This window comes from Toxorhynchites rutilus, chromosome 1 (assembly GCF_029784135.1).
Source record: "Toxorhynchites rutilus septentrionalis strain SRP chromosome 1, ASM2978413v1, whole genome shotgun sequence".
NCBI lineage: Eukaryota > Metazoa > Arthropoda > Insecta > Diptera > Culicidae > Toxorhynchites > Toxorhynchites rutilus.
The window spans coordinates 9,168,573-9,192,499 of record NC_073744.1 but is presented as its reverse complement, the minus strand read 5'-3'; the positions used below and the strand labels follow the sequence as shown (position 1 = coordinate 9,192,499).

General features: G+C 41.2%; 1 protein-coding gene and 1 non-coding gene across 5 annotated transcripts; both read left to right on the top strand.

Annotated features, from left to right (window-relative positions):
* Positions 1-449: 449 nt before the first annotated feature.
* Positions 450-23,641, top strand: LOC129762290 (lipase 3-like). 4 transcript variants are annotated; one of them, XM_055760430.1, is made up of 6 exons: positions 450-594; positions 6,892-7,481; positions 21,854-22,235; positions 22,293-22,492; positions 22,599-22,691; positions 22,937-23,641. In XM_055760430.1, the coding sequence occupies exons 2-6, from the start codon at positions 7,032-7,034 to the stop codon at positions 23,480-23,482; spliced, it is 1,671 nt and encodes a 556-aa protein (XP_055616405.1). In that variant the 5' UTR covers positions 450-594; positions 6,892-7,031; the 3' UTR covers positions 23,483-23,641. The 4 variants fall into 4 exon arrangements, with proteins under 4 accessions (XP_055616405.1, XP_055616403.1, XP_055616404.1 ...); XM_055760428.1 differs by having other exon boundaries at positions 450-682; XM_055760429.1 differs by having other exon boundaries at positions 450-740.
* Positions 13,514-13,654, top strand: LOC129763877 (U4 spliceosomal RNA). Its single transcript, XR_008741058.1, has one exon. It is a non-coding gene; the product is annotated as a U4 spliceosomal RNA (small nuclear RNA).
* Positions 23,642-23,927: the final 286 nt, after the last annotated feature.

Here is a 23,927-nt window from a genome sequence, read left to right as displayed (position 1 = left end):
GTAAACAAATACTGGGACTCAAAAAAACGACGTTATATTTTGGGTTTAGCAAACATTCGTATAATCTGATGATGAATTATCGTTGTATGAGAGGATTTTATTTTATTCAGTAATTAGTATACACTAGAATGCGGTATTTATAAAATCTCTCTTGAACTAGAAATGTAAAAAGAACAGCTTGTTTGAACATATAACATATGAAAGAGACTCATAAAATAAAATGATTTATCGTTTTTGTGTGTATTATGTTCTGTTTGAAATCAGAATAAAACACTAAATTCTAACAAAAGTCTATGTCCACTTTTTCTGCCGAGATGATTAACATGGCCCCTGCGCAAAAATGACACCTTCTCCAATGAATGAACACACATTCACCGATTTCTCCAGAGAGCTTCACCACCGGAGAAATGTTTGAAATGAAACGCGCGCGAGACACATGGCATCTTCAGTCGATTCTAAAATGTGGTCCCGCTAAGACGTGTTTCCCGGCTCTTGCGCTGTCATCATTCGCGGTTACCGAAGTATAGTGAACTTTCACGGAACTTGTTATGCGTCGCGGCGTTCCGGTGAACACGCTTCTACGCAAACAACACGGTGAGATTCGGAAATACCGGCATCCTTTGCATTCGGGGTTCTAACCAACCAAAGTCCACCAAGGATTAAACAGCGGAAAACGCGCGAAGTGAGTTTGTTTTTGCTGCTTTGATTTGGTGAAAGTTAATCGGTTTGAAAGTGTTGAGGTGAGGTGGTGACAACAGTATCGCGTTTTGTTTGTAGTTTGATTCTGTTCACAAGTTTGCTCGTTTAACGTGATTCTTTGCCCGCATTATTGGACCAGCATAAATGACCTCACGTTTGAAGGAACCAGCATTATTGCAAGGATTAATAACAATTACCAATTCTGGAAAGGAAAATGCCGATGCAAAAATTCAATATTCTTCTGAACTATTCGGCTTTGACAGTATTTTACAATTTTGTAGTGAGAAAAACTCATGATGTGAATTTCCTAACATGATAAATATAAGCCGGTACACATGATAAATATATGTTGACTCAGCTTCACAACGTCTAGACCAGGGTTTCTCAAAGTGGTCGATATCGACCGCCTGGGGTCGATTTCGGTTTCCCAGGAGTCGACATAACCGAAAACTGATATTGGGGGTCGAGGAGGTCTGAGAATCGATCCTTATAAAATAACACAAGTTGTTTTATAAGGATCGAAAATATTTAGGACGCTGCATAAGTTGTGTTACGTGAACCACCCTGTTGACTATTATTTTAATAGAATGTATAATTGCTGTACATTTTGAAAACTCAACAAGACGATGAGCCTGCGCAAGACTAAAAAAAACAAGTACAAAGAGTGCAAGTTTTCATCTTCTGCAATCAAAAAAAAAACTATGGATGGGTTATACCTATGATATAACCGCAAGGTTGACGTCGGACTGCCGTTGGCTTAGTAATCATTTGTGTTTTTTTCAATCAGCAATAATCGTACTTCGAATGTTCCACATTGGGTACGATATCGTCACTGTGCAGAGCTGTTGATTAAATTATTGATTAAACTAGTGAATGAATGAAACAATTTACGAATTCAATTGCAAACAAATCCCAATTTAGGTCAATTCATGCATTATGGTAGTGGTTATCGCAGCAAATAGTTATCAACATTTTGCCTAATCATCAAACGGTATGCGTAGAAGTTCGGTGACATGGCGACATGAAGGTGCATGCATTCTTGAATAACCGAACCAAAGCGTTGCATTTGTACCCGCTTTTGTAGACCGTGTTACCAAAACGCATTCCGGAGTGTAAAAATGCATGGGAGTATAAAAGTACTGCCGAGACCTGGAATGCCGATTTTCCCAATCTATTGGTTTCGGAATCTGTGTTGAGAAAACACATTCCGAAAACGTAAACGAAGTACCCGCTGCTTGTATCTATTTTGAAATGCCGATTTGCAAAAGCGCAAACGAGTACGAAAATATCCGCTGCCTCCATCTATTTTGCAATGACGATTTCTCCAGGCTCCATGGTTTTGAAGTCTATGTTAGGGAAACATCCATTCATTCCTGCGATGGTACCTCAATCGCTGTTCAATTATAACTGTGTAAATATGATGATGATGATGTTGGATTAAAGAGGCTTTAAACTTTTCAGTTCATTCGCCTCTAAATGTGTAAATATCCGAGCGGCGCTCGCTTATATACCGATTGTTGATAAGCAATTTTAAGGCTATTGAAACAAGTTTTTGGATCAAAAAGTAACAAGTGTATAACGCTTAGACATTTTATCTTTCGAATGGAGTGTTTATCATACCATTTCGTTCGGTTGTTTAGGAGCTATTAACGCTCAAAATCTCGGTCTCCGTAACGCTTTCGTTTTCGAAACTTTGATTTTACACCCCGGTATAGAAATGAAAGACGTAGTCCTACGTCAAAACGTGAACAGGTTAAGATAATGTGTTAGAGCGTTGGCGCGATTTAAATTTTTCTGTATTTTTAACATACGCGATTTAACACGGAAGGAGTCATTATCAAATTCATGTCCAAACATGCTCCTGATATTTTACTGTATAACAAATTATTTTTTTTTTTTTTATTTTTTTTTTAAATTTTGCAGGTTCATTTGCGTTCTGAAATACGTTGAAGCTTGAATGATAATACGCTCATCTACCAAATTAATTCAAGAGATTACAACGTGTTTACAACGTGTTACTAAATAAAGTGAACTACAATGAAGTGATTGAAAAAGAATCTACAAAATGCTTGCGTGCCTATGTGCATGACATAACAAAAAAGTCACAGTAGGGTTGTGTCCGAGACACGACCGCATAATTGACGTAGGATTTCGTTAGGCTATCTGTTCATTTTGGATATGTTTGAAGAATTACCTCGTCAAACTCTTTGATAATGATTTGGTGGTCCTGAAAAGGACCGTTTTGTTTGGTTGTTGGGTATTATTTGTTCACTCCACCAGTTTTTACGGAGTGATGATAACAAAAGGATGGTAAACAGTCGTTGGATGGTGCGTATCAGATAAAAGATACCGAAGTGGAACTAAATATGACGAAAATCACCCTCTGTGATCCTAGACGAGATGCCTCCTGTGTTATGTATGGATGAAATAAAGAAAAAAAAATCACCAGTGTAATATAAGATAATTACCAATACCGAACACAATTATCAATTTTTCTCATCAGTAAAAACATATTACTTTAATATAGAGAAAACATATTTGAAATGGAGAAGGTAATTTTCTTTTATAAGTTTTACTTTCTGAGTGTGCTTATGCTAAATTTTTCACAGTACACGATTGATCATTGATATAAAATTCACGAAGCAACCAGAATTAATCGTATCACTAACCTTACTTGCAATATAAAAATGCCCCCGACTTGCATATATTTGCCATTCCGTTTTCCCTCGGGCACCTTGGTTTTGATATCTCTGTTAGGGAACACATTTCGGTAGGAACAAAAGTTCCCCCTAATTTCATGTATTATCAATGCCGATTTCCCCCAGGCAGCTTGGTTTTGATTTCTCTGTTAGGGAATCGCCGTATGTGTCGTCAATTTCGACCAATCAGAAGTGGGTATTTCCGTTAGGGTAGGGGTTGAGATTTTTCAATTGTTCGACAGTTAGTTTCATGACATATATTATTTTTTCCAATATAAAAAATTGTTATGGAGCACTGAAAACGATTGAAGCAAAAATTTCATCAATCCATCATGAACTGACTGAGCAATAAGCGTTTGAAATTGGACAATTTTCACGATGTACTCGATTTTCGATTTTCAATTTGTACCCCCAATATGTTCCCGAAAGACGTAATCCTACGTCAAAAAAAATAAATTTTTTCAAGAAAACTTAAGATGGGTCGCGAAGAGGGAAAAATGTTATTCAATTTATTATAGACCAACAGATTTTTTCTCCAGCTGGACGAGTCTACATTCGATATATTAAAGATGAAAATATGTGCCAAGAAATGATTTTTGCTACATATATGAAGACTGATATCAGAGGAGAATCGATGGGGTTTTTTTCACCGAAAAAGTTTTACAACTAACTCAAAGTTACAACTGCGTGAGGTATTGCCCATTAACTGCGTTATTCACATACAGCATTTAGTAGGAAAAAATCTGAGCCTTAGATCGCATCAGTCTTTTTTATATGTTATGAGCAGTGTTGCCACATTTTTATCTGTACCAGAAGGGGAAAAAATCTTTAACATCTGTAGTTTTTCATCAAAAAATACTTTAATTTATTTCTACAAAATATTATATTTACTTACTAACTTTATGTCTACATTTACTTACTAGAAATACTTAAGATTAACGCCATCGGGACGCAATTTTTATTATGAATTTATTTTCCAGTAATGAAATTTATTCTCAGGTGAATGTGATGAGTGGTTTCATGTAATAATACTGACCAAAAAAGAGAGAAATTTCACACACGGAAAAATCTATGCCAATCTGTACTTTTTGACGAAAATCTGTAATCAGTACCGTACAGAATCTGCACCAAAAACAACAAAAAAATCTGTACCGTTCCAGATAAATCTGTACAGGTGGCAACACTGGTTATGAGTGCTATCAAAAACCTCCGAAGCAATCCTTTGAACACTCGATTATTTGCTCAGCTATAAGAGAAAAACGAAAAAACTTCGATACATTACAAAAGGATTTTACTAAAATGTTTTTAGATCTTCAAAATTTTCAAATTCCTCAATGGATTATAAATCATTACTATATCACTTCCATGGAATGAGCCAATGTGATAATGCCAGAATAGTTGATTATCATCAACACAGATGAGGCAGCAGTACAACCAAGGTTGTCATATGTTCTAGTTATAACGAAACATTGGAAAACAGTATCCAGCGATGTGAGACATTGCTGAAAAATATCTTCTCGTTTTTCCATCATTATACTTTTTTGAAAATGGTATCCGTATTTCGATATTTTGGTAGTTATAGATAGATTGGTTTGCGATTTGAATGTTTTTATAGTTTGTGAGTAATTTGGTGTTAATAATTATTTTTTACACTTGATATTTACTAAATTTTATCTTTATTTATTTTGTTGAATATGATGAGGAAACAATTTTTTTTCTGTATTATAATGACTTTCAACACTTTTGGCTGGTTTGTAACACTACTTCCATTTTTTGGAAGAATGGCGAGTATGTGAATTAAACTCGTGACCTTTTGCGTGAAAGGTGCGCTTATTACCACTACGCCAGATCGCCTCCGTAAAAAAATGAAGTAAAGTTTATTAATTTAACCAACTGCAATGTTTTCGAATTGATGATTATTCAGTAAGAAAAAAAAAACTAAAGATAAGATTCTCAAAGAAATTTGGCTATGGGGGTCTAAGGTATAACTTTATTCTGGAAAAGGGGTCTCTCGCCCGAAAGAGTTTGAGAACCCCTGGTCTAGACAATTCCGTTAGTGTAAAAACGTAAAATGACACATCACACAGTGAGTACATAAGAATTGCCGGGCTTACGCAAAATTTGCAAATTCCTTCTGTAAAGGAACTTATCTCGAACCTACTGCCACTCATCACCAATAGCAGCCAGATTATTCGACAACGGGGAAAATCTTCGTGCTCACGACTATTAAGTTTCGATGCATTATTTGCTATGATCTCCAACTGTAGTTCACAAGAATGCAATGCAGAGGAGTCGAACAACATCTGAGCTAGCGCAACTCAAGTGTGAAATTTGCAAGAATGCCGGACATTAGCCCGATGATATGATTCATAGAGGAACAAGCCGGGCATGACTTGGGAACGACCGGGGGGCGCAAGGAAGGAGGATACCTGTGTATGCCTTTGAAGAGAAGGAAAGGAAAACAGTTAATATTGTATTACTTCTAGTGATGCAAGCCCAGCTATCTTAACTCACGTGAAACCTCTGAAATGTGTTGGAAACTATCTTGTTTTGAACGGCGAGTCCAAAATTCCGTTATTTTGAGACAGATACAGACTAGAAACTTTTTGTTTGATATATGATCAACCGATTAGTCAACCGTCAGTTTGAGGTTAGTGTCTCAGAAATAATTCATTACATGGATCGACTGGGACAAAAGTATTGTGGATAACAGAATCATTATTCAGCAGTTTAGGAAATCGGAAAAGGCGAACTCTTGCATAGAATCAGTAATGCTAAAGGCTCCCGTTAATCAATTTTATCGCGGAGTTTGTCCTATTCTCCTACCCCTAGATTGAGGAACATGTGTAACTGTAGCGAAGGAAAGGAAAAAAGATAGAATCATGATTCGAAAAATGATATACAATCATATCATAATGTGCGCTCATCGTTTGGACGCGAAACGCACGGAAAACAAGTGTCATTTATCACTCCGCCATATCGAACCGGGTCGCTGTTTCACCGTTATGTTGATAAACACTGAGGTTTTGGTCTGAATCGTTTGGATCCATAATAAGGGGAATCCCTCAGAATCAAATCAATTGAATTTATTAAAGTTTCCACAATCGTTCCGTTGAACGTCGGAGATGCTATTTCGCGCAGTTCGATCTTTGACTTCCGCTTATCTGCTGACCAACTAACAACGCAAGGAGCTGCAAATGACGTTACATTAAATGATTGCACGAATCGCCGTTTTGCACGCTTTATCACGTCCCGTTTCGCGATTCAAACAACAGGCAGCTGGTACTTAATGATGATTCATTTAATTAATCTCTACATGCGATAGCTGCTGATAGATTCGAATGATGGAACACAACATTGTACATTAGTTTCACTTTCAATGAATTTATACTTCAGTCCTTTCTTCAAGTATTATATTATTCTCCCAACACACAACGATTTCCATTATTCTCTACAAAATGGTGACGTCAACTTTGGTCATTTTCCTCCACAGAAAGCCGTCCATAAACCACACCAGATCTGTACAAAAATCGAACAGTTGAACGACAGTCAGTCGGACCCCGAGAAAAAAAAACCCAACTACCGGCTTCTCGGAAACCGGTTTGCGCGAAACGCACCCCAAAAAACATAACCATGACCTTGGTCAAAACGGCCCGATGCAGCGCAGTAAAGCGGACGATGACATTTGGCCCACTTACGGCGCTGTTGCTGCTGCTGCTGCTGTCTCTTTGCGGCAATGCAGCGAGCGAAGGCATCTTGGACAACATCATTTCCCAGCTGGTGTCGACGGCTGCGACGGCTCAAAACTATCTCGATATGGGCCCGTTCCACGACGACGAACGCGGCGGGAAGCGGCAGCAGCAGCAGCAGCAGCCGACGGAGGCGGAAGCGAGTGATTCCTTCATTGGGCTCAGTCCCACGTCGTCCATCTTCTCGCCGACAACGTCTTCGAGTGCACCAACTGGTGCGAGTGTTTCGGCGACGAGTCATTCGGTTGCCAAAAATCCCTTCTGGAATCCGTTTACCTGGTTGAAACCGCGTGCCGTGTCGATTCCATACAATCCGGATACGGATTTGAGTACGGTGAGTAGAGAGTGTTATTATTTCGAAGGTGTGAATAGAACTAATCACGTTACCTCACTTCACGCATTGCTAAGTTTGTCCAATCTTAAACCCTTAATGCTCAGTCATTTCATGGTGGATTTTCAAGAGATTTGCACCAATCGTTTTAGATACTACCCAACAAGCCATTGCCATATAGATAATATTCAAACATACAATAGTTAATATGTTAAAATAGGATTGATATGAGAGCTTCTAGTTTCTCATACATCCGTGTAGACCGCATGACATTTCTCCAACATGTAATCGATTTCGACAGCGACAGTGTCAGTCTCCAACGAATAAGCACGGATTTTTAGAAAAGTGTGAAGTACGCGATTGATAGCATGGGTGGGGGGAAGAGAAAGAAGAAAAGTCTCAACCCCAATGACTCATCAAACAGCCCCGATCAGAAGAGAGGCAAACGGAACAGCAATGTGTCCGTCCATCCACCGGCCTCTCTCACTGACAGCGTTGTTCAGACAGATCGTGCCAGCAACCGTTTCGTGATCTTAGCTGACACTGAAGATGACGGAGCTTCTGTTCGAACAATGACAGCATCGGAAATCAACAATGCAGATCCCGGCGAAGGAACATCAGGAATCCATCCTCCAGCGAAGCAGAAAATTGAGCTACCCCCGCTGGTAGTAGAATCGGTCCCTCTGGATAAACTAAAGCTGACTATGCAAGCGATTGGCGTGGAAGCTGTTTTCCAAATTACCAGGATGGGTATTAAAATCATCACATCGACTCGAGTTGAATATAACAAATCGAAAACGTTCCCTTCTTCACGCATGATGTGACAAGCGAGAAGCCTTTTAAGGCGGTGATCCGAGGACTTCCCACCATGGACGTGAAAAACATCGTAACAGAACTCCGAGATAAATAACTCCAGACACTCGCAGTCTTCCCTATGAGCCGTTGGAACAAGGAAATTCTGTATTGAAATTGTCTATATTTGGCTCACTTTGCAAAGTGTAGTGCATCGCTGCGAGCCCTGCAAGCAATTCGAACGATCAACAACGTAATTGTCAAATGAGAAGCGTACCGTGGACCGACCCGAAGCATGACACAGTGCATGCGCTGCCTTAATTTCGGTCACGGTATCCGAAATTGTCAACTCAGGTCGAGATGTAACATCTGCTCCGAACAGCATTTCACTAACAGCTGTTCACCTGAAGTAGCTGGCGCCTTCAAATGTGTAAACTGTGGTGGAGACCACCAGGCTACGAACAAAGCCTGCACCAAACGTGAAGAATACCGCCGAGTCCGGATGGAAGTGACGAGACAGGATCAACCCAGCCAGCGTAAAAAGCAGAAGCAAGTAAACATTGAGATGATCGACTTCCCCGAACTGCCTCCCCCACGACTGAGGTCGGTGCCTAACCTCGTACCACTACCACTACCGAACCAACAGCAGATGCAAAACCCACAGTCAGCTGGTCCTGTTTCCGGGTTCAGACCAATTCAGGCTTCCATCGGCACTAGCCAGTGGCCACCAGAAGGAAACCAGAATTCCAGTTCGTCGCATCCACGCATCGAACAGACGTAGCGTTTCTCACTGAAACTCACCTCAAGCCTACAATCAGCTTTAGCCTGCCACATCATGCCGTCTACCGTCTCGATCAAGTGGCGTTGCCATCTCTATCCGGAAAGGGCTCCGATTCAAAACGCTGCCTGACTTCTGTCTGTCGATCATCGAAGCCGTCGGCGTTGGGTTAGAAGCTGCTGATGGACCTGTGACCGCCATTCCTGTATACTGTCCAACCCAGTGCAAGAACTCAGATGGAAGCTCTGCCAGATTCAAAAACGACGTTCAGCAGTTGACTCCTCGAAGCGGGACATTTATCATCTCCGGTGACATCAATGCCCGCCACGCTACGTGGGGAAACATCCGAGGTAACAATGACCTACAAGCGGGACACTATATAGTTCTCCATCCAGACACACCAGCATACGACTCACCGGCTGGTGTAGGCTCCACACTCGACATCTGTCTTACCAACATCGTCAACGGATGTTCCAAGCCTATTGCGGTCACTAACCTGTCATCCGACCGGTAGTCTTCGAGCTGGAACAAAACATCATTCTAAAACAGCTACATAGCAGGAGAAATTATCATCGTGCGAATTGGCCCCAACTCCAGCGGTACGTAGAGGACCATAACGACGAGAACACCCGCTTGGAAACAGAGAAGGACATCGGCCAGGTGCTGCAAGCATTCTCGGGCTACATCGGCGAGGCGGAAAATCGGTTCATCCCATTGGCGACGATAACGTGTAAGTTCAAACCTCTTGATCCAGAAACCAAACGAATAGTGTCTCTCAGGAATTGTGTCAGGCGTCAATACCAGAGAACGGGGAATTTAACTAGAAAAGGGCTATACAAGAAAACTGAACAAAATTATTGCTATTAGGGTGTAAACTCTGAAAAATAAGCAGTTTAATATGGATCTTCGAAGTTCACCTAAATATTCAAGGCCCTTTTAGCGTATGACTAAAGTTTTAAAAAATAAGCCAAAACCAGTGCCAACACGCAGAAACAACAATCAAATCTACTTAACATCTACTGAAAAGGCAAGTGCCATAGCGCAGCCGTTCAGGGCTGCGCATGAACGAGATCAACCAAGCCATCAAATACTCCCGTAATATGAAGGTCCCGGAGTTCGACGGCCACTTCAATATTGTACTGAAGAACCTCGGATCCAAATCATACGCCCTCTTTTGGTGAGCACCTTCAATCGCTGCCTGGAACTCGGATATTCTCCATCCGTCTGGAAGGTGTCCAAAGTGGTGCCCATTCTCAAACCGGGTAAGGACCCTACGAACCCATCAAGCTACCGTCCGATCACCCTTTTTTTGTCGGTCAGCAAGCTGTTTGAGAGAGAGGTGTACACCAGACTTCTCTGGCATACAGGGGAAAGCAACATTCTGCTCGACGAACAGTTCGGGTTTCGTCGAGGTCACTCTACAGTACACCAACTCCAGAGGGTAGTCAACATGGTCAAGCGATCGAAGGAGCTTTCCAAAACCACCGTCATGGCCCTGATGGACATCGAGAAGGCATTCGATAATGTCTGGCATGACGGACTGGCATTCAAGCTCCAGAGATTCAACTTCCCAGTCTACCTGGTGAAAACGGTCCAAAATTAAATTATCTCCGTGGAAGATCATCTAGAGTCTACATTGCTGGGGCACTTTCTGAGCCATACCCAATTGCAGCTGGAGTCCCCCAAGGAAGTATTCTGGATCCTCTACTGTACAACCTGTACACTTCGGAAATTCCTCCTCTAGTCGGAGGCGGCAATCTATCGCTGTTTGTCGATGATTCGGCTATCACCTACAACGGATGTGTCATCAATGCTCTCGTAGCTAAAATCCAAACCGGTCTCAATAAATACGTCAAATATCTTAACATCTGGATGATCCGAGTGAACGCGACAAAAATTCAAACGATTGTATTTCCACATCGCAACACGGAACGACTGAAACCGAAGAGGAAGGTAAAAATATTGGAAAGCGAGATCGCGTGGTCGTCCGAGGCTCGCTACCTTGGTGTAATTCTCGATAGCAAACTCATTTTCCGTTCACACGTAAACGATCGAGTAAACAAAGCCATCATCATGCGCCATGCACCTCTATCCGATCATCGCCAGGCGGGCAAAGACGTGTACCACGAACAAGCTGGCAATATTCAAGCAAGTGGTGTCGCCGATGCTAGAATCAGTGCCACAAATTATCAAAACGGTTGAGCGGTTGAGCGACATCTAGCGTTGAACGGCGTTGAGCGTTCCGTTTCCTTTTCCGTTTCTTTTTCATTTTTATACTGTATTATAATGACTTTCAACACCTTTTTGGCTGGCTTGTCACTTCCATTTTTGGAAGAAGAATGTCGGGAGTGAGAATTGAACTCGCGATCTTTACCGTGAAGGGTACGGTCCGTTCCCGTTCCCGTTTCCGCTTTATATGATCTTTTACTATCGCAATTTCGCTCTAACACGATCTTAGTTTTCTAACACTCTTTTTTATCTAACTTCATTTCACTAATTCCATTTTCGGTCTCCTAGGGCGGTTTTCAATGCACGGGAAGCCACCGGGATACGATGTTCGACTTCCACTGTTTAAGCCCTTCCATCCCATATCGTAGGGGTTTTATATGATTGCTAGTCATTTATAGCCAGTATCATTAAACCGGAAATCAAAACAAGATTATGTTCGTTTTTCGCTCGTCTGCTATTGTCACCCATTGCCCATATAATTAGGGTCATTTCTGGCCAATCGGGAGTAGATTCATAAAATATAGCTAGAGTTCTACCATACATTTCATTGCCAATGTCGCCAAAAACAAGAATTTTGTATAATAAATGGCTATCCTTTACCATTAATCGATTTCACTCTCAATTAGTTGACGTTGAATTTTATGCTTTGATTTTCACTAACACGCAATGATATTCAATTTCGACGTTACGAATATCATGGCGAAAATGAATATGCAAATGAAATATGAACTTTATGGCAAGCTGATGTTGATGTTCATTGCACTGGTGTTCATTGATAGTGTTGTTCCATATTTATCGACACTCGCTTGAGCAGTAGATTGTCAATACAAGGCAGGCTGAAATTCGCCGTATTTGAATGCCGTGAACGTGAATATTTTCGGCACTGGCTAGAATACAGCTCCCCGGTCTGGAGGAGATGCGCCAGTTCACACCTCAATTACCTTCAGGTAATCCAAAACCGTTTTCTGAAGATAATTCTCAAACTTCCGTGGCACACGAGCTGGCGTGTTTTGACCCAATAAGGACTAGAACCGAACAGTTCGAACAACGACATATAAACAGAGCCAGACAGTCGGAATGGCAAAACATCAGAGACTTTTATCCCTAAAACCATTGAAAATATATGTATATAGTAGATTTAGAGTGTGTATATAGTAGGCTTAGTTAGATTGAATATTCAAACTAGAACTCAACTACAACTACAAAAAATCTCAGTAACAACTGACAAAATGGCACACCAACTTCACAAGAAAAATTTGAAATAATTATTATAGCAAAATTGAATCAAAGTATGAATCACCAATGTGGAATCTCTAACACTGTAAAATAAATTAATTGGAATGTAAAAAATAAATGACATCACACACTGACGAAAAAAACGTACGTCAATTCGCAAAAACCTCTCTCAAAAGGTTAATTTGTTTGGAAAAATTTAAAGTGTACACTCAATTTTGCAATGCTTAGAAAAGAGATTGTTTTTTTACAACAATAAACAATCAACAGTAATTAACAAAAAAAAAATTCACGAAATTTTCTTGTGCGCATAGTAAGTTAAATGTGTGTGTTATTAATATACATCAAAAGAAGAAACGTATTCAAAATATTTTGCACCAAATGAATGGAGAGTATCGTCAAATAACAGTTGTACACTCTATTTTGCGATTGACTGTACATCCCATCTTTATGCGTTCATTCTATGTACGGAAAAAATTGTATTTCATTTGTAATAAAAAAAATCGGATTTTACTTTTCGGACAATCCAATACATTACTCGAAATGGATTAGCAGAAAATATATGGGAAATTAATAATTTAGGGTTAGCTACCGACGACTTGATAACAACGTGTTAATTGTTTTTTTCTAAAATTTACCGGTTCTGTAGCGCCCAGTATAGAAGTCACCCCTCTAGTGATTTCAAATAACGCTCGTCCCCTTTGCGTTATTTACAAATCGAGAAAAAGGATATGCACATGGTAAACAGCGCATTGACTTCCACTAAACGCGACCGTGCATTGCGTGTGTGTGTGTGTGTGTGTGTGTGTGTGCTGTTGCGCTGTGACGAACAGGAAGAAGCAACCGTGAGCAGCATCCTTCCACTTTCGCCGAATGCAGGAAAAAAGGTAAATAAAAAGTACCGAAAACCCAAAGCGGGGTTAATTTTGTAAAAACAACCCATCGATCGCTAGCGTAGAATGGTCCTTCCGGTTGTACTGTGGCCGGCTGGCATCGAATCGTTAGCTTTGCGCAGTGGCGATATCGTAACCAATGAGGTACATCCGAGGTGCGATTATTGCTAGTTGAAAACTAATACCAATACCCCGCCTTGAGGACGTGAAATACCGTCCGCTATGGCAATTTTTGACGACCCCGAAAGGGGACATAATACTCTTGAGAAAATCACGCATTGAAGTATCAACGCTTTTCAACGCATGCTTAAATTTTTCTTTCTGATTCCAGCGTGGGTGAGCGTAATTTCTCGCTTTTCCTCATTCTTTGTCAACGCTAGAAAGTGTGATGCCTTTGATAAACGGGATATCTCAGGGATAAAATCTCGCGTAACTTTTGAAAAGGTCCTATGTAACAAATGTAAACAAATCGAGTTAATGGACGCACGCTATCAGTTTTTAATCATTGATTGTATAACAAAAACAATCGTTCACGTATCTATCTTCTTCATCTTTTTGTCGCCGATACAAAAAATATCAAATGTACAGATTCGGATTTTAAGCACCCGGCTGTTACTTCGGACGCCACTTTCCTCCGACGGCCGAAACGTCCGAAGTAACAAAGCAGTCAAAACAACTCGCAGTCGTACTTCGGTCGTTTTGGAATTTGTTTCTTACAGGTGTTGTTATCGATTTCAGTGCAATTCAACGAGCGATAACAATAATAATCAGTCTTTAGAACGAAATGCTGATATTTGGATTGTTGTTTATTAGTTAGTTTCAAATTCTTATAGTGCAACGTAATACGTCCAATGTGCAAACGCGGGCAGTCAAAACGTCCAATGTAACATTTTTCGCTCCGAGGCTTCAACCTTAATCTCAAATCACGGATCAACAGTTACGATTGGTTTTACGGAGTTATTCTTGACAGCTAGTGGTGAAAACAGTGATAAAGATCGATAGCTTTTAAGACAATTCGCGAAATAATGTTCGGGTCTTCAACTTCGTTTTTCTCGAGTTGGCGAAAATGTTACATTGAACCTTTTCAAAAGTTACGCGAGAAATCTAACTTTCGTATCTTTATAGAGAAGAGATAAACATAGTTCGACAACATAATAGTCCCAGTTATTTTAATCAACTTTATAGAACAAAGCCTTTTTCTATCTTTCAACCCTTTAGCGGGCCGTGAAAACGAGGCAATGAAATCGACTCCTACTTCAGAGAACATAGTCCTTACATGAGGAATAACACATAGGGGAGGGCGGGGTACGACAGCCACCCTAAGCGTACCCTATGCTTTTATTATATTTTAATTAAATACAATGTAAGGTAAATTGATTTTGGTTTGTCCAGTCGAAAATATGATCATGGTTTGCCCATTTTTATGAAGGCTCTAATTCAGCGCCCCTGTGTCAAATAAGGTATTCGAATGTTTAAAGACATATGAATAAAATTGTCTTTTTCATGATTTACAGTAGTTTTATAGTATATTTTCACGGAATCACATGTTTTAAAGGATTATAAAATACACCTTCCATTTGTGTCAATGCGCCCCTCATTCGAGCTAACTTTTCATCGATCACCAGATGATTATTTGGCACGTATTCAGACCTTTTTCTGGATTATAACACTTACAAATATTGTAAACATTATGATGGCACACCATTTGTATCAGATTTACATAGCTAAACCATTAAATTACGCATTTTGATGAACTCAATTCTGATCATGAGTTGTCCAATTCAATAATGTTATTTAGTCTACATGATTCCTATGGCAACCGCTTGGCGCGCTGCAGCTTGTTTATTGTGCTCTTCGCGCATAGCAGAAATAAAGTTTCTCTACGTTGAGTGTGTTGAGGTGAACATTTTTGAAATGCTCAAGAAAATGGAATATTCTAAAGAAAGCCTAAATGATGAATGGATCAATATGATGACAGTAAACTCAAGCAATCATCAATGCAACATCTACTTGTGAATTCGAATGTTTTCACTCAAAATGGTGATTTCTAAAACCGGACATACCATGATCATTTTTTGGACAAACCATGATCATAATTCCTCTTTAAGGAAAATCGTTGAAAAACATAAAAATTTGAATAATTTCTACACCTTATGGTAGTATTAGCAACTAAAGACATGGGGCTTTTAAACAAACCCAAAATCGTATCGATTATGTGTGATTTTCATGAAAAAAATCGATTTGTATTTACTAGTTGCGTAGAAACATCCCAAATCGGACAAACCAAGATCATTTACCCTATACACAATTGAGGCATTTCATTATGTCAGCATCGATCTTCATGATATTTTCCGCAATCACGTTGATTTCCAGAAAAGTTCCTTTTTATTTCATACTTTCATAAAAAAAAGGTATGAAAAAGGTGCTACTAAAATCATGACGCGTAAAATTGGTGAGATGGCCACATGAAATGACTCTTGAATCTAGGCGTATAGAGAATGATTGTTTCCGGCAAATTGCACTACACATCAAGGTCGTTGTATTTTAAAACAAGCGTTTAAATCAACCTATAACGCGCTTAAGGGGGTAGTACACTATGGAAACATGAAAAAATTAAAAAAAAAATCTGGCCTAAAATGTTCTCTGGGATGTCTTCTTTACTGTAGTTTTTGTCCGATGTTACAAGCCAATTAGTAGACCTAAGTTTTTGCGTAAGGAGCGCGGTTCCAAGATTTAAAACGCGTTTTCTCGAAACTAAGTTTTGCAAACTGTTGGCAGTGGGAGTTTGATTTGAACAGGTTTATATGCCAGAAAAGTTATAAACCATCCGGAAAGTTGAAAAATTTGAAAGTCATTTTTTTTAGCAAATTTTGTATGAAAATTGAAAAACTGGAAAGTCATTTTTTAGCAAATTTTATGATTTGATTGGAACAGTCAGTATCAGGTTTGATGCGTCTTAGTCTGCGTCAGGTTTATATGTCAAAAAAGTTGTGAAAACCATTCGGAAAGATGAAAAATTGAAAAGTCATAGTCATAAGTCAAAAGTCAAGTTTAGCAAATTTTTGTAAATTTATAAATAAAAATGCCAACCACACAGGAAGTGTCCGACGGAGTTGTGAACTTGGCAGTGGTCGCAGAGTGGATGGAAAGGTACTCTGTTGAATCCATGTGAGACCGAGCAGTGACCGGTCCTCAGTCTGGACAGGATTCGTTGTTCTCTCATTCTTTTCTCGTCGTTGAACCTGACAGTCGAGCCTTCGATTTTTCTGAGAAACTGATGCCGTTGTGGCCGGCGACCCACATGAGCACAGTGTCGGGCAATGAGTACTTCCTGATGGCCTGTACCCATGGATGTTTGGACCTGGTCGCACCGATGGCATCAATGGCGTTCGCCGAATCGGAGACGACCAACAACGGCTTGGAAGATGAAATTGCGGTTGCTTCGAAGATGCCGACCAACACGGCCAAGAAGACCTAGCAGATGTCCGCGAGTGTCTTGCTGGAAATTTGATTATTGTTACTATCGCTTACCCCAAATCCAACCCCAGGTGGTCCTTTTGAGCCGTCCGAATATCTGTTCTCGTGGAGACGGTATTTTTCAGCTATGATGACCTTGCGATATTCTAGAAGACCGGTCGAGCTCGCCCGGCTCGGAAGTTGTTCCTGATACCATTCTCGACAGAACAGTCTTTCGCACCAAAACAGGATTGTTTTGCCACCGGGGGGAGGTTGGAATTCGCCACCCGCTGCAGGATCGTGTTGCTAAGGGCGGTCAGGTGGGTCTCCCTCCTACCGCTGGTTTTCGACAAAAAACTAGTAGTCCTGGCTACGATAGTCGAGTCTATGATTAGATCGAAAGGAGGTTCTCCAATTCAGCGCAGAAATGCAGCCATATGGTGAACTGCAGCGACAGACCTCAGGGTCCCAACTCCAAGGTCCAGCTGTACAAAAACAACATTCCTCGCCGAAAAACGCCACCCACCGTCCGATGGCATTGGTAGCTGCCTGTATCCTGATGCGTGGAATCCTTTGGGTGTCACCCTCTGCCATCAGAAGAATATCGTCCGCGTAGACAAACACGAAGACTCCCCCAGGCAGGACCTGGAACAGACTATTCATGGCGAGGAGGAAGAGGGTGACGGCAAGAACAGAACCTTGAGGTACTCCTGTTTCCTCGTGGAAAACTCGGGAGCTGATGTTACCAATTTTGACCTCAAAGGTTCGGCGTGTGGCGAAGTTATTGATGAACTGTTCTGTTGTATGTTCTGTTGTATGCTTTTTCCAGGTCCAGTGCTACCATCTCCATGTGCTAACGGTTCCTGTTGGCTTCGGCTATCACGTCTCCGAGGGTCGCGAAGTAGTTGTTGGTGCTCATATCCGGTCGGTAGGCGAAGTGTCGATAGTCCGATTTCCTGTTTTCGGTTAGAAAGGTTACCAGGTGTCTGTTTGCCATTCTTTCCAGGATCTTTGATGAACAGGAGGTTGAGGAAATTGACGGTAGCCCTTCACGTTGTTGCTGCTTTGGCCAACCTTAGGTATGGGTATTACTAGGCTGTATCTCCAACCCTCGGGAAATTCGTGTGTATTCCACAGGTCGTTGAAGATGCTGAGACGTATCTGAGACGTAGGGCGACGGAAAGTTCCTTGATGATGGAGTTCCGGTTCCGGAGTCGTCCTTCACAGGGGCCACAAAGTTGCTGTCCGAAGTGATATCCGCTCCCTGTCGATGGATGCGAAATATTCCCCGAGCGTCTTAGAAGTATCTGCCGGACCACTGAGGGTTATACCATCCACTTGAAGAATGGGATTGTGTGCTCTTCTGCGTTTACTCTGCGCCAAAGATCCGCAGAGGACTGGTTTTCGTTGACAGACTCCAGAAAACCGTTCTGGTGCATGTTATGTGTTTAGGTTCCCATTTCAACCACCGCCCCTCCCTACCCCCTATATTTCGGTTAGACGTAGTCCCACATCAAAAAGTTGATGGGTCTGAGCCTAGGGGCACGGACGGGATCTTGACATAGGACTGTGATTGTGTGTTGCATTTGAATAGAGTTTTATTATTGTTCAAAATCTGTATTTTTTCCCTTTTGATACATCAAATGGAAGCACTAAAAAAATTGTTTCCTGTATGAACTTCAAAGACATAGAGTCATCATGTATCAGTTTTAAACACAAGTCTAATTATTTAAGATCTTCATAAATATAAGCCTAACTCAAATAAATCTATGACTGCAGAAAAACATTATACATAAAAATAGCATTTTCTCCTTCGTCGCCACGTTGTCCGGAACATTGTTAGTAATAAATTTATAGGGGTAGTGGGGGAAAATTGGTCATGGAGGGCAAAGCGGTCACCTGCTTGTTTGGTAGTTTAACTATTGACTATAGATGCCGAATTGATAGTCAACTTACTTTTGAAGTATTTAATGACTTTTAAGTCATCCTGTACTTCAGTAGAGCTGTCGCATGTCAAAATATAAATAAAAACAGAAATTGCTCTATCGATAGCCATTAGGACGTAGTTCTGTGTGCATGGTTTCTATGGAAATTCTCGTGAAATTTGGTTTATTCAATCTTATATATTGGACAAATCCTCAGTTTGGACGACTGTTCACATATTCTGAGAGAGGAGAAGAGATATTTTGTTTAATCTCAGCGATTAATTAGCATAGAAATTACTTTAATGTTTGGGGGCAAAGTGGTCATAGGTGAATATCGACTTACAATGTTCTGTTTACTAAATCTTATATACCGCATCACATTCTGCTCTTGAAGAGGATCCTTTTGTGGCTTTGACCCTCAATAAATATGCCACTCCAACCAAACCAAGTCTCATTATGCGGAATGTTGTTTATTTCATAGTACGATTTTGTATGCATGAGAAAATTTGAACTGAGACTCTAGGTGAATAGGCCTAACTTATTTCATATATGTATCTACTATATCAAATATGATTTGAACAAATTTGGACGAAAGAACGCATAAATCTATCCCATTTAGCTTGATATGTGCGAGGGACCACTTTACCTCCAAGCAAAATTAATGTTCGTTTTTTCACCTTTTGTTCTGGTGATAAAAAATGCACTATTTTGATTTTTTGAAGTGAAATCCGTTTGCTATCTTGAACAACAATGAGTTGGACTATAATATTCTTCGAGAAACGGGAATTGATGCGGTATGTGGACGCTGGGAATGGACATATTCCTTAGGGTGACCACTATGCCCCCACTTCCCCTAGTCCGGTGATGTATGTTGAGTATTTTATGGCCATGAGTGCTCTCTTGGGAAGTTCGTGTAGCTGCTGTTGTGAATTGATCTCATTGGGTACTAAGTTCTGCTTATGTATAGGAAACGGAAAAGAGAATGGGCATGTGCATTCGAGGAAGAGAAGCGGGCTTCTCAGGAATACATATATGGCCGGTGGTAAGTCAGAGGGAACCAAGTCGCAAAATTGAAAATTACGTGTTATTAACTGCATTAGGTGAATCATTCCGTAAGCTACGTACCCCATTAATCAGATTTGGAAAATCTTCACTAAACTTCAAGCTCGTTTTTCTCGAAACATGTTCCGATCTGACTAAACACCGACTATATTGTGAGCATAATATTAAGATCGCGACTACTCAAGCTAGTATAATCTGATATGCGTGAGTATACCCTTTTGATCTTCTAAAACAAATTTACATAACCAAACAACATGCTCGATATTATGACATCCTGGACCACAGTTACATAAATTGTTAGTAGCAAGACCTAAACGATAAAAACGTGAATTGAGCACGAATTGATTGGACAACATACAATACAATAACTGATAAATGCCTATTATCGGTAAATGGAGAATGATTCATTATACGCATCAACTCACATTGTGAGCTAACGCCCGAATTTAGACAAAAAGATTGCTCGTTTCGTCGGGGAGGAAAGCGAGTGGTCAGTGTCATAGAATGAAAACATACCCATTTTAATGGTCAAATTGTTAACTTATCTTACTATATCCACTATTCATGTTTCAAGCGAAAAAAATGCTGGACAAATTTCCTCTCTAATGATATATAACACAACATATATCGCAATAACGATTTTGGGTACTATGCGTTTGAAAACTCGCAATGAATCGTTACATTTTTCGTAGAGTGACCCCCCCTATATAGAAATCAAAGACATAGTCCTATGTCAAAAATTTAAGACTCAACAAACGAAGGAATGAAATTTTTTTTTCTCTAACAGTCGAAAGTTATTCTGGTCAAGTTAGAACAGCAAAACTAGACCAAAAGTCGCGACAGAATAAAAAGGCAACTCTTCCGTCCTTCGGAGTTTAAACATACGGAACACGAACGGAAATAGACCTTGGTTGTGGTATATACGTTCATAAGAAACCAATGGCTGAATCCACGTGCAGAATGATGGAAGCATGGGGGGGAGGGGCACTGCCTCCCTTATCGTGGTCAATGTTCCCCGTTTTAACTGGCGATAGAAGGACAAATACGAACAGAATGTGTATCGCAACAGAACTACGGACAATACTCTGGAAGGATTCCAAAACAGCGATAGAAGTGCAAATGAATGACTAGCTGTAATCTTAGCTGTCAGATAGTGAAATGCGCAGGAAAATTGTTACAATAATGTTCTTCTTTTGCATAACAGCAACAGCAAGAACCGCAACATGACAAGAACCATTAACCACTTGCATTCCGGGCAACACCAGGTCGTGTGCATTGTAAATGCATACTATCGATTCAGCTTCTCTGAAGCCGATAACTGTTTCGGCCTAACAAATGGTGCCGTTGTGTTTTTCCGAGCGTGCGAAGAAAGGGGAAACGTGATGTTCTATTCTCACTGCTGCAAATAAAACGGTGGACTCTGGTGTGGAGGTGATTAGCTTGATTGGGGAAAAAGAAGGTCGTTAAATTCAAGTCGACCGTCAGCGTTAGCACGAAACCGAAAGGAAAAGATTCGTGGGTGTGTCAAGCGGTAAAACAGTCTACTGAAAATACTATTGTTGGAATATGTCTACCCTAGAGCACTAGCATTGAAGTTATTATTTGATCATCGTCTTCGTTTTATTATTTTACGAAGCAAACCAAAACACTGTTCTCTGCAGAGCAAAGGCACTTGTTTCGTCCACACGTGTCAAGGCCATTTACATGTTTGCAAAATATCTGACTTTCCTCTCGCTGATCGTGCATCACACGCGGAAGTGAATTATTCGAACTTCGCATGCAAACATTTCGACCGGACTTCCTTTTTTTCGCTTTCCCTCGCCGAGTCGAACCAGTAAATTAATTTCTAACGCACAAAACAAGGTCATCGGTCACTATAAATAGGAAACCTTGCATGCTCTCGGTCTATCTTACCGGAGGTAATGCCATAACAAACAGAAAAAAATATTAATCTTGATCCGAAAAGCTCCAAAGCTAGGGCTAATTTCATTTCCCTTTTATCCACAGCCGGAAATTGCTGTCCGACATGGGTACACGGCGGAAGCGCACACTCTCAAGACGGCAGACGGTTACCTTCTGACGCTGCATCGCATTCCTTGCGGCCGGATGGGATGTGTCGAGGGCAAAGGTGTGGGCCAGCCGGTCTTCCTCCAGCACGGACTGCTGTCGAGTTCCGCCGATTGGCTGCTTAGCGGACCGGAGAAAGCGCTTGCGTTCATTCTGGCCGACGCCGGGTATGACGTTTGGTTGGGGAACGCACGGGGAAATACCTACTCCCGAAAGCACGTCTCCATGAATAGTGATGAAACGGCATTTTGGGACTTCAGCTGGCACGAGATGGCCCTTTACGATATTCCAGCGGAGATCGATTTTGTGTACGCAATGAGGAGTCAGTTCATCGCCGAGGTGGAGCCTTATTCGATTTACTAATGATGGGTATTTTTAGAACTTGAACGCAATGAGACGCGACAGAATATGCTCTACGTGGGGCATTCGATGGGAACCACCATGGCGTTCGTCCTATTAGCCAGCCGACCGGAATACAATCAGAAGATTCAGGCAGTTTTTGCCATGGCTCCGGTGGCATTCATGGGACACGTTAAAAGTCCCATACGGTTGCTAGCCCCATTCTCCCACGATATTGAAGTAAGTACAACCGGTGCAGAGCTTCAGCAACACATCACTCACTCTCACGATGGTACCCACATTCATATCTTCCATTTCCCATTTCTTACCGATTGTGTATCCGAAGATTCAACTAGATCAGGTCACAAATCTTCATATTCCCAATTGGGTTGACGGGCTCGCAAATGATATACTAAAGCGGTTATCTTTGCGTCTGTTGGTGAGTTATTTTCTGTTTACCATAACCGATATAATCCTTCTACTTCACACCGTCTGACTTGCTTCTACTAAATCAAACAAGGAGAATCTGTCCATGTAAATAGACATCATTACCAGTATCCTCCACGCTAACTTCCGCTAACGCGTCTGTAACGCCTCAATTGGGAATAGGAAGACTTTTCTCTCTTCAGCATTCACCATAGTTTCTCTCTATGCTCACAATATACAATCCATATTCACACCCAGATGATACTGAAATTCCTCGGAGGCAACGAGTTCATGCCACAGAACAAGATCATCCGCTATCTGGCCAAGTACGGCTGCGAGCTGACCGAGGCCGAGAAGTACATCTGCGAGAACACGGTGTTCGTGTTGTGTGGCTTCGACAAGGAGCAATACAACGCCACCCTGATGCCGGTGATCTTTGGCCACACGCCGGCGGGAACCTCGACCAAGACGGTGGTGCACTACGCCCAGGAGATTCACGAGAATGGCAACTTTCAGCTGTTCGATTACGGCGAGTCGGAGAACGAGCGTCGGTACGGCCAGCCGAAACCTCCCAGCTACGATCTGGATAACATTGCGACCCCGATTGCGCTGTTCTACGCGAACAATGATTGGCTGGCGGGACCGATGGATGTGGCGACTTTGTTCAACCGACTTACCAGGACCTCGATCGGGATGTTCCGGGTGCCGAACGATAATTTCAACCACGTGGACTTCCTCTGGGGCAACGACGCTCCGGAGGTGGTTTATAAACAGCTGATGATGCTGATGTTGAGGTATAAGTGAAGTTTGTTTTTTTCCCTCTCTCTAATAGCTGTAGGTATCTCTTGAGATCGCTCTCTATTCAGCCTTGGGATGCACCTCTACTTCCACGTGTGTCCTTCCGATAAACTCAAAGAAAGCTTTAATATAATTAAAATTAAATATTACATATTCATCATACAATCCTGCCTCTGATATATCTCCAAAACCATCCGAACTACCGAATATTTCGTATGAAAACTTAAAACTCTCAAAGCCAATGAATTCCTCAAACTAGCGAAACATCTCCGCGAGAGCCTTGACGTGCTGTAACTGGCGGAACATCCGTCCAAGCTGGCGAAACGCAATTACCCGAAGGTTTTTCGCGGATCGGATCGGATTTTCCACCAAGCTTACATTAAGGGAGCCAAATCAGAAAACAGGTCACGTTTTTATGAAATAAAGTTAATGTTAATAACCACTTTTGCTG

What these genes read in the sequence shown, in the direction of transcription:
- LOC129762290 (XM_055760430.1), top strand. Translation starts at nt 7,032, where the DNA reads ATGACCTTGGTCAAAACGGCCCGATGCAGCGCAGTAAAGCGGACGATG. An exon ending in CGGATACGGATTTGAGTACG is followed by an intron (nt 7,482 to 21,853) that starts GTGAGTAGAGAG and finishes TTTTATCCACAG; the next exon opens with CCGGAAATTGCTGTCCGACA. An exon ending in GGTTATCTTTGCGTCTGTTG is followed by an intron (nt 22,692 to 22,936) that starts GTGAGTTATTTT and finishes ATTCACACCCAG; the next exon opens with ATGATACTGAAATTCCTCGG.